Genomic DNA, 11,522 nt, shown 5'->3' on the forward strand with positions numbered 1-11,522 from the left:
AATTTTTATTGGCTTTTTTAATAGTGGAGTCAATGTGTTCAATAAAGGATAAATTTTTATCAAATATCACACCTAAATTTCGTGTGGATACTTAACGAGTTAATACAAAATTTGAAATTTGATACGAGAAGCTTATTCTGTTAATTTTGTAAATTGAATTATCATCATCATCAACAGCCCATATATGTTCCCACTGCTGGGACACAGGCCTCCTATGAGGGTTCAGGCTATAATCCACCACGCTGGCCAAGTGCGAGTTGGCAGATGTCACATGTCGTCGAACTTTTGATTCTTGGACATGCCGGTTTCCTCACGATGTTTTCCTTCACCGTTTTAAGCAGAAGTGATGTTATCCACATGTGTAGATAAATTGAAAAATCAATTTATTTTATACACGCTCGCCCAGTCTCGAACCCTGAATTATCGATTTTGAAGTCCGAGGTTCTCACCACTGAGCCACCACAGCTTATAATTGAATTATACTACACTGTAATATACGCATAGAAGAATAATTATATATTGAATATACCATCAAACAGAGCGACAACGATCTGACAATCCGACAAAGCATATTTATTGGGTTTATCTTTTTTTGACGTGACAACGTCTTAAATTAGGTTGCGGCTCGGAGGCACTCATGAAAAAGTGTAACGCCCGGTAACGTTACGATGAATCACCGAACTATGATCGGTCCGCCGCGCGCGCAGCACTAGAGAATTAGGCGCATTGTGTCTTGCGTGCTTGTGTCTCTGTCTCTGTCTTTTTAGTAAACAAAATATATTTTCTATAGTTATAACTTGTGCAATTCTTACTTTCATTCAATTCCTTGTTCCTATTGTGCAATTTAATAATATTCATATTAATAAATATTCTACCAAGAAAAAGACGTTGTCACGTAAAATCTTCACCCGTAAAACCGACTTTACAGGCAACCATTTTTTTTATGTCATAGCGGGCAACTGAGCTGGTGGTTCGCCTGATGATAAGCGATCACCACCATCCATGAACAGAGCAGAGGTTTACCCGCTTTTAACTGGTAAGGGATAAGGAAAGGATGGATGACTAGAAAGAAGGAATGGACTGAAAAGAATGAGGAAAAAGAAATGGGCCTCTCGCTCCCACACTCACCGTACGAAACATAATAGCATGCTATTATTTCACGTCGGTTTTCTGTGGGGGTGTGGTGCTTCTCCAGTGAAAGCTGGCCCAATCCGTGCCGAAGCGTGCCTTGACTCCTAGATATAAGCATTATGTATTATATACCTACCCTCGCAATACAAATGTGACCGGGCGCAATTGAGCGCGTTCACAGCTGTAGCTGCGCACACGCAACACGAGAGCGCTTTAACCACTCCAGAGAGAGCACGGCGAGACTTCTCACCACGGGATCCGCCACCAGCACTCCATAATAACTGAAATATATATGGTTTTCCTCTCATTTGATCTCAAGATTTCATCCTTACAATTGTTCAAACTACAGATGATATAATACTTTAATAGAAAAAACGATACACCACCTGAACAAACACTTTAGATGATTTTTACATATATATTGTTTTTTCTTTTCTTCTATTTATGAAAGAAAGAAGAAAGAAAGAAATAAATTTATTGTCTATAAACACAGCATTTTATGTTGTTTTAATTGCGTTTTTTTTTTGTTTTCTCCTTGATCTAGTTGCGATTTTATTATTTGATTTCCTTATGTGATGTTGACAATAAATGTGTTTATTATTATTATTATACAATAAAGTACAAAGTAATATTTAAAGAGATTTTCGTCGGCATCATTTCCAAGTGTGGCAAGCGAATTTTTGAAAATCTTTGAATGCAGTTTTCCTTCTTTTTAAGAATAACGGAATGTTTTCTTTGAGTAAAATTTTCTTATCACAGTTTTAATTGTACTATCGCTTCAGTTACTTCAGCGGTATTACAAAAATCTGTTTAGTCACTATAGCAATGACTGACAATAGCTTATAATATTTACAACGAAAGTAATGAAGTTTTCTTTTAATGTCGCGGGTGAATTTTAACCAGCTCCCGTGGCCCCTTCACTCAAGCGGCTCGACGGAACAGTGGGGTTTTGGTCGGTAAGAATGCGACATAACCCACGGCTCCATCCCCGGGGGCCGTGGGTATCTATGCAAGATTTCCCCACTAAAAAAAAGGTTTTCTTTCAATGCCTAATGTTAAACATAACTTACTTAAATACATTTAGAAATTAAAAACTTTTTAACGGATTTTAAACGCGATTTATTCATTTAAAATCCGTTAAAAGTTTTTAATTTCTAAATGTATAATACTCGCGTGAAATCAAACACAAGAAAATACTATACTTATATACATGTCAATGAATTAAAACATATAATGTTTTTCATACTCCCATACTCTTTTTTAAATATTCTCATATAAAAATGGATACATATAAGAACTAACATCACTATATACTATAAAATAAAGACGCTTTCCGTCGTCTGTGTGTCTGTATATCTTTCAAATTACGCAACAATTTTTATAGATTTGAGTGGTTTAAGCAGAAGGTTTATATGGACAGTAATGTCGAAACAAATGAGGAGACTGAAAGGTATTTTATTCCAAATATAACACTTGCGAAGTCGTGAGTCGTTACCTCCGGATCGTCTTTAGGGTCAACACCACAGTTCCACACAAGCAGAGACACACCGTGACTCGCACCATTACCCCGTATTAAACCCGCCACTTGTCCAACCTGAAATTTTGAGTTTAAAATGTCAAGGTTTATATTCAACTAGCTACGCCCCGCGGTTTCACCCGCGTAAGTCCGTATCTCGTATGAATATCGGGATAAAAAGTTGCCTATATGTTATTCCAATTGTCCAGCTGTCTACGTGCCAAATTTCATTGCAATCGGTTTAGTCGTTTTTGCGTCAAAGAGCAACAAACTCACACACATCCTTACAAACTTTCGCATTTATAATATTAGTAGGATAGGATTTATGTTAGTAGGAATCGATGAGTCGCAGTTTGTCTCTTCTGTCGACTTAAATTACCCTTCCCAATCCATTCCTTCCTTCCCATAGACAATCTTTTTCTTAATTCTTAAAGGCGGGCAGCGCATTCGCTGAGTCATTAACTTTACGAATGTTCAAGGGCGGTAGTGATAGCTTACCATCAGACAAAACACCAGTTTAATTTCTAAACACCAGTTTAGTTGCCCACTATGATGTAAAAAAATCTATACGTCGTAATGTATAATGTAATATATTCATAGAAATGATAAATCTGCTTAACAACACTACAATAAAAAAGAAGTTTTAACACGCTCTTACTATTTGTTTATATCTGTGACTAACTCAAGGGAGAGGCTAAGGAGCCTAAATTTTGGCTCACTTTAAATGGTCAGATTTATGAGAAATTTGTACATTTCTAAAAGATCGATGACAAAACAATAATTTCATGAGTTCATCTTATTATCTTGATTAGGATCGTTGGGATTAAATAATTTCCTTATACTCTTCATAAGGGCAAGTGAGACAATTTAGTTGATGTTTGAGTTTATATAAAAAGGAATATTTACTATTTATACCTTACAGTAAGTTATTGTTAAAAAACAAACTTCAGTTTTAAATGAAAGAACAAATAGGATTTTACTAACTCACAAGAAACACACTAACAAACATCAACGTCACGTAATCGGCAACTTAATAGATAGTTAACGAGACAACAGATAAAAAAGATAATAAAATTATGTCCTTATGATTTTATTATCATAAAAAATTAATTAGATAACATTAAAATATTTACGTTTACATGTATCTTAAAACTGACAAAACAGGTAGGGAATTTTCATAATACTTACTGGCAACCCCAACAAATCTTTCCCATCGGCTTGCAAGAGACAATCCCCAGTTGTCAATCCGGCCGAATCAGCTCTAGATCCGGTTGTCACGTCATGAACCTGAAAAAGACCCACCGTTTTATATAAATCTTCGATCATTACTAACAACTAGATACACAACCAGGGACAGAAAATGTCTACCCTGGATGTACTTTTAATGCTTTGTCTTTGAAAAAATCCGACTTTAATTCAATGGAATAAGGTCGAGTTTATTTTGTTCTATATTTACCAGATTAGTTTTTTTTATAGGATTCAGTATCTAGTTGATTTTATTAATTGAAGTTAATATAATTACATCTTTATCGTTTTAGAAGACGTTTGTTTAACATTTTCAACAGACATTAAATTGAAGAGGTTTAAAATTAATCCTACTTCCTACTATCCTACTATCCTCCTATATTATAAAGGCGAAAGATTGTAAGGATGTGTGTGCGTTTGTTGCTCTTTCACGCAAAAACTACTGAACTGATTGCAATGAAATTTGGTACGTAGACAGCTGGACAACTGGAATAACATATAGGCAACTTTTTATACCGATATTCCTACGAGATACGGACTTACGCGGGTCAAAGCGCGGGGCGAAGTTAGTCCACTGTATTTTTTAGTAACATTTACCTCAGAACTCACTTAAACTCACTCAGATCCCACTTAACTTTGATCTAGTTCTAACAATAAAGAGGCAGTTTAATTTTTTGTTAAAAATAATAAAATATTACCATGTTAGTGTAATAAGTATTATATTATGAGTCATTAATTTTAAGACAAGACGTTACTGAGAATTGTGAAAAAAATTGCGGATTTTTGGCGCGAAATTAAAGCCCATCAATTGTATTTTAATAATAACGTGTTTAGAAATTAAAGACTTTTTAACGGATTTTAAACGCGATTTATTCATTACATTATTAACCCGACGTTTCGAACACTTTACAGCGAGCGTGGTCACGGGGAGACTGAGTCAGTCTGAATAAATCGCGTTTAAAATCCGTTAAAAAGTCTTTAATTTCTAAATGTATAATACTCGCGTAAAATCAAACACAAGAAAATACTATAATAACGTGTTTCTTACCCAAGGATAAGGATCCCATAGCGTTCTTGTTAAACGGAAGCCGAGGCCTTCGCCCTCGTCCTCCGGTAGATTTAACTGAAAAAAAAAAACTTTAAAATTATAACAAGTTTTAATAAAAGTGGATGACTAACTACATAGTATAAAACGAAGTCGCCTTCTCTGTCTATGTCCCTATTAAGTCGGCATTTCATGGCGTTTTTTATATTTCACATTTATTGAACTACTCAGAATTTAACGCATGCGAAGCCGCGGGCAAACAGTAGTTGTGTTTATAAAAACTAGCCGTAGTACAGTCTTCACACGAAAAGCTTTCTTCTAGGGTTATATTACTATAAAAAACTTATCAATTCACTAGTTCATGAGATAAGCGCGTTCAAACAAATAAAGTCATCAGCTTGACCTACTGATGACCTACATTAATAATAATAAATATCGTTTCTATACTGGCGTAATAAAAATCATAATTTAGACAAACAAAATTTTATAAAAGTCGTGCTTTTAGCGTAATAGACTTGTGTTTTTACATTTAAATAAATTACTAGCTGCACGCCCCGGCTTCGCCCGAGGTACATATACAGCCTTCCATTCAGTGAAGTGAAATCGCAGCTTTCAAATGGTGAAAGAATTTTTGAAATCGGCCCAGTGGTTTTTATGTTAAACGTTATTACCTTATAAAAATTCAAGAGATTCCTCTTTGTAATCTTATATCATTAAACGAGCAATTCTTATATTTTCTAGCTAGGAATCTTTTGTAGAATATGTCATATTTGTGTTTTATTCGTGTTTAATCGAATTAAACTTACTTTTTTAACAAATAGGATTTATTTAATTATTATTGAATTATTATATAAATTATTATTAAATTATTATATTTATTTAATTATTATCAAATATTAGTACAATATTAGACTAGCTTGGCGCTTGCTTCGCCTGCTCAGGACAAGCAAAAAGGACAGTAACGGTATCCGCATAGCTTCCTTCCTAACCTATTAAATTCCTGTATTATCTCGCTGTTAAATATTTTTGTACCAAATTGCACCCAAATCGGTTTATTAGTTCGTGTTAAGAAGACAGACAGAATTAATTACGTATTTACAATATTTGTAGGTATTTTTATCATACTTACAACAATGAGTCGCACCCCTGCTCTGAGCTCGCCTTCAAACGAATCCATTCTGAAATAAACTGGATTTTAATTAATCTTTAAACTCCTCGCCGTTCCGAGTCCATTCCTTCTTTCCAGTCATCAATCCTTTCCTTATCTCTTATCGCTTAAAAGCAGGCAGCGCATTCTCAGAGGTCTGAGCCTCTGCGAATGGTCATGGGCGGTGGTGATCGCTTACCATCAGGCGAACCACCAGCTCAGTGACATACAAAAAAACTTAAAACATACGCTTTAATGATGGGATCAACTAAATTATCTCACTTGCTCTTATACACAGTATACGTAAGGAAATTATTTAATCCCAGCGATCCCCAGGATAATAAGATAAACTCATGAAACTATTGTATTGTCACCGATCCGCGATAAGTGTACAGAGTTTGAGTTCAATCTGTCCGTGTGAAGTGGGGCAAAGTCGAGTCTAAACGAGTCGGTTACATACAAACATACAGGCGAAGCTGATAAAAGCGTGTAAACAAGTATTTTTAGATGTTTTCTGATACAATCCATCGCACCCGGCTGTACCTGTTGAGGGCTGCCATGCTAATAATAACGAAACGTCATGAAATTTTAGGCAATTATATAAATTCATTTTAACTTGCCTTCCAAACATAGTTTGAATCAGTATTTTTATTGCAGAGGTGATGTTTATCAGCTAAACCAATTTTGATGTCTTTTTCACATGTGAAAGCGAATTTTTATCATTTAGTTAGTTACATATTAACAGGTCGAATTTATGACTAAGCTTCATCCGTGGCGTCGTACAGTAGCTGATGATCCAGACTGTAATCTATCTTTACGAGGAATTTCATCAAAATCTGCGAAGCTATTTTTACATGAACGTGTAACATACATACAGCGCCATAAAGTTTCGTGTTTTTAATGTTAAGAGAAACAAAAAGCTCACCTATTTATTACTAAAACACAATTTTACAAGCACTCAATATAAAAGCATTGATTAAACTGCAATATGTGAGAGTTTATCGACATATGGGTCTAGTTTAGTGATGTGCGTCTATGAATATCGATGTCAACATTTTCTGTACAACCTAGCTATATATACAGCTATATTATATTGAAACTTCACACCCTCAGAATTGCTCGGAGATATTTTACTATTAAAAAGTTATTTTTGCTACCCTTTCCAAGTTATCCTTCAACAAATAAAATGATACAAATCTGTACACACTAAATAGTTAATTTATTCAACTGTTTTTGAGAATAGATTATTGCATAGATATATATTTCAAGTTTTTGTAGATTATTCTTCTAATTTCATATGTGTACCTACTTTCTTTCGACTGTATCATTTACAAAGCTCAAGAAGCCATTTTCTAAAACTTTATTTTTGATACACATAAACATGTACGCTATGACATAAAAAAAGAAAATGTTTTGTTTGTCACAGCGGGCAATTGAGCTGGTGGTTCGCCTGATGGTAAGCGATCATCACCGCCCATGAACAGACCAGAGGTAGTGTCTCTGCGAATGCACTGCCCGCTTTTATGGGGTAAGGGAAAAGGAAAGGATTAACGACAGGAAACAAGGAATGGACTGGAACGGGTGAAGAAAAGGAAACGGGCCCCCACTCACCGTAACGAACACAGTGGCATGCCACTGTTTCACGCCGGTTTTCTGTGGGGGTGTGATACTTCCCCGGTGCGAGCTGTCCCAATTCGTGGCGAAGCGTTTTCTACTCTCACATACAAGAATCATTACTATCGATAAATAACTATCGAACACAAGACATCACTACACATACCAGTTTGCCTCACAGCATGGCCACGGCCTCAGTTACAACATTTCGGTGGCCTTGCCGCTTCGCGTTGGAATATTTTGATTTGTATATCGAAGGTCACATTTCTATTTATTAAAAAAAAACACACAAACATTTGTAGTTGTTTATTTAGTATATACATATATGTATATTGTAGTATTTTAATATTTAAAATCACTGACAGATGATTCAGGAATAAATAAAGTTTAAAAAATAATAAATATTTGATATGGTAACAGAATTTTGTGAAACTGGATGTAGATAATTAATATAAAATTAAAAAAAAAAAATTAATCGTGCTAACACGCTAATATTATAAATGTGAAAGTTTGTTCGTTTGGATGTTTGTCCGTCAATCACGCTGAAACTACTGAACGGATTTTGATGACATTTGGTATATAGACAGGGTAGGATACTTTTTATTCCGATTAGATGCTCCCTTGATAAAACAGGAATCTTGATACCCCCGAAACCCCCTATATACTAAATTTCATGAAAATCGTTGGAGCCGATTCCGAGATTCCAATTATAATATATATATATATATATATATATATATATATATATATATATATATATATATATATATATATATATATATATATATATATATATATATATATATATATATATATATCTCAGGTTTCGGGGGCGATAAATCAATCTAGCTAGGAATCTTTTTTAGAAAATGTCATATTCGTGTTTTATCGACTTAAACTTAGCGACTCTTCCTGACATCTAGTGGCGAATAATAATACTAATACTATTTTTTCTTGCTGACATCTATTGGCGAATAGTAATACTAATACTATTTTTTGGCGAATAATTAAAGTTCCAGCAGATGGCGTTGTTAAGTAACGAAGTCAATGAGTGTTTGCTTTGAGGTTAGACTAATTGTTTATGTTGTTTTGTGTCTTATTAATGCACGTGTTCACTTAAAAATGCCTAAACGATCTTGGAAAAAAACGCTTATAAACAATCTAACTTCACGAAGTCAAACCGAGCAAAGCTCGGTATTCCAGGTACTATATATCGTTTAAAGGTATAAGTTTTGTTGACAGTATTTTATTTATTTATTTAATTTTATGGAACACCAACAACAAATACATATTGCATTAAACTATGGACATTACATTAAATCATCTTATCTCATGTATTTGTCAATTATACACATGAGTAAGATGTCACTGTCAGGGGTCAATGTGGTGTCAACTAAAAATCAGCAGAGAGTTCAAAGTTCCTACAATGGGCTTAGACCCCCATTCACTGAGTGGATCACCTTTTTATATTAGGTTATTGCAGCTCATTATTTTTATAATAAACTAGCAGTTCACTAGTCTTCGGCCATGGTGAATATATAGCCTATGTCACGCATTGTAGTTGCAGCTATCTAATGGTGGAAAATTTTTTAAAATCGGTCCAGTAGTTTTTGAGTTTATCCGTTACAAACAAACATATGAAAATACAAATTTTTTCTTTATAATATATAAGAAAGATAGATAGATTATTTTTATCATTATCTTTTATAAATAAATGTATTTTCTTCGTTTCCCTTTTCCTTTCTTTTTTATGTATTGTAATTGTAGTTAAAAATAGCCTCTCTAGCCTCCAGACACAGCAATCACATCGTAAAACCGCTCTCTTGCGACGACACAGACAAACAAACACACTTTCGCATTTATAATATGTACAAATTTTTCACTTCCCGTGTCCCCGAGCGGGGTATGGGGCAGATGATATACATCTGTTTCACTGATCGATTTTCTTTATGGATAAGTAGGTGATCAGCCTTCTGTGTCCTGCCAGACCGAGACATTTTTTTGTGCGTCCCCACCGGGAATCGAACCCAGGACCCCTCGGTTCTACGCTCCGCGTTAACCACTGTACCAAGGAAACGCTTATTATGAATTCTTCATTTATTTAAGTATTTTTAAATAAAACACACAATAACAACCATTATTTATTTTTCTTATTCCGATATGGCGCTGGCAGTCGTAAATGGACTGTATTCACGTGCAATTTCATGGAGTTCGATTGCGAGAAAGTTTTACCACAATGTGCGCAGCCGTACGGTTTAACCCCTGTGTGTACCTGGAAACAAACATAATATCTTCAACTATATACATTTTTGTTTTTATAACATACTAGTTATTCGAAAATTCGCTTAAAGTTAAGTCCTAAACATCCTAATCAGGATAATAAGATAAACTCATGAAACTATTGTATTGTCACCGATCCGCGATAAGTGTACAGAGTTTGAGTTCAATCTGTCCGTTTGAAGTGGGGCAAAGTCGAGTCTAAACGAGTCGGTTACATACAAACATACAGGTGAAGCTGATAAAAGTGTTTCTACACTTGTTGGGAACAAACCCCCGCCCCACCCCCCATAACTTCATAGCGATGACATGTATAAAAGGCCGAGACAATGGATTGCCGACTCACTTTGTTCCGGGCTGTCGTTGCGATAGCATCCCTCTAATATTTGTGTAAATTACGCTGTTATATGTCCAAACTTTGAAATTTCGATTGTTAAACTTATCGCCAAAAGCAATATAGTAATATGTATTTAGAATTTAACATACCAGTTGTTCGACCTAGCTTCGCCCGTGGTACATGTATAGCATATGTCACTCAGTGAAGTTGCAGCTTTCCAATGGTTAAAGAATTTTGAAAATCGGTCCACTAGTTTTTGAGTTTATCCATTACAAACAAACAAACAAAAAGTACCACCTCTTCCTCTTTATAATACAGCAGATATAGATATTTTGTATTGCTGTCGCATCGGTGTCCTTTAATGGCAAGTGATCCTCACTACATAGTATAAAACAAAGTCGCTATCTCTGTCCCTATGTCCCTGTGTACGCTTAAATCTTTAAAACTACGCAACTTATTTTGATAGGTTCTTTTTTAAAAAGAGAGTAATTCTAGAGAAGATTTATATATATAATAAACATCTATTAGAGTTCTCTGAATTTAACGCGTGCGAAGCCGCGGGCAAATACTAGTTATATATATATCTAATATATAAAATTCTCATGTCACAGTTTTCGTTGCCATACTCCTCCGAAACGGCTTGACCGATTTTGATGAAATTATTTGTGCTTATTCGGTATCTATGAGAATCGGCCACTATCTATTTTTCATCCCCCTAAATGATAAGAGTAAGGCAGAACAGCGTTTGCCGGGTCAGCTAGTATATATATAAATAAATGAATGTTTTACGATACAACCCAACTCACCCGGCTGTGCCTGTTGAGGGCGGCCTTGTGCTTGAACGCCTTCGGGCAGCGGTCGCACTTGTAGGGGCACTCGCCCGTGTGCGTGCGCACGTGGATCTGTGGGCGCGTGAGTCGGTTGGTGAGCGAGCGAGTATTTGACTTGGTGAGTGAGTAAGTGGGTAGTAAGTTAGTTGGTGCCGAGTCAGTGGCTGGTCATAAGCACATATAACATATTATAATGAGTGAGTCGATGAGTGGTCGATTCATGAATCACTATCGCATATGCTAGTTTTTTTGAGATTACATACTAGCTGCTACCCGCGGCATCGTCCGCGTGGTCCTAAAACACATGAAGCAAGAATAAAAAAAAAACAATTACTCCCCACTACCAAAGCGCCCTCTATTGAAAACAATAAGAACCCACA

The 11,522-nt window shown here is 35.3% G+C and overlaps 2 protein-coding genes across 2 annotated transcripts in view; both read right to left on the reverse strand.

Moving 5' to 3' along the window:
- Nucleotides 1–7,067, reverse strand: part of LOC119839235 — a 10,922-nt gene extending 3,855 nt beyond the window's left edge. Inside the window, exons 1-6 of the mRNA XM_038365455.1 lie at nt 7,010–7,067; nt 6,067–6,115; nt 4,941–5,015; nt 3,836–3,934; nt 2,627–2,725; nt 1,268–1,412 (exon numbers count right to left, since the gene is read on the reverse strand). Coding sequence (XP_038221383.1) covers nt 1,268–1,412; nt 2,627–2,725; nt 3,836–3,934; nt 4,941–5,015; nt 6,067–6,114 — 466 coding nt within the window. The 5' untranslated portion in view covers nt 6,115; nt 7,010–7,067. The remainder of the gene's footprint in view (nt 1–1,267; nt 1,413–2,626; nt 2,726–3,835; nt 3,935–4,940; nt 5,016–6,066; nt 6,116–7,009) is intronic.
- Nucleotides 7,068–9,826: 2,759 nt separating this feature from the next.
- The window catches only part of LOC119839225 (zinc finger protein 62-like), a 12,568-nt gene continuing 10,872 nt past the window's right edge, over nt 9,827–11,522 (reverse strand). Inside the window, exons 10-11 of the mRNA XM_038365444.1 lie at nt 11,119–11,306; nt 9,827–9,970 (exon numbers count right to left, since the gene is read on the reverse strand). Coding sequence (XP_038221372.1) covers nt 9,836–9,970; nt 11,119–11,306 — 323 coding nt within the window. The 3' untranslated portion in view covers nt 9,827–9,835. The remainder of the gene's footprint in view (nt 9,971–11,118; nt 11,307–11,522) is intronic.

This window comes from Zerene cesonia, unplaced genomic scaffold (assembly GCF_012273895.1).
Source record: "Zerene cesonia ecotype Mississippi unplaced genomic scaffold, Zerene_cesonia_1.1 Zces_u010, whole genome shotgun sequence".
Classification (NCBI taxonomy): Eukaryota; Metazoa; Arthropoda; class Insecta; order Lepidoptera; family Pieridae; genus Zerene; species Zerene cesonia.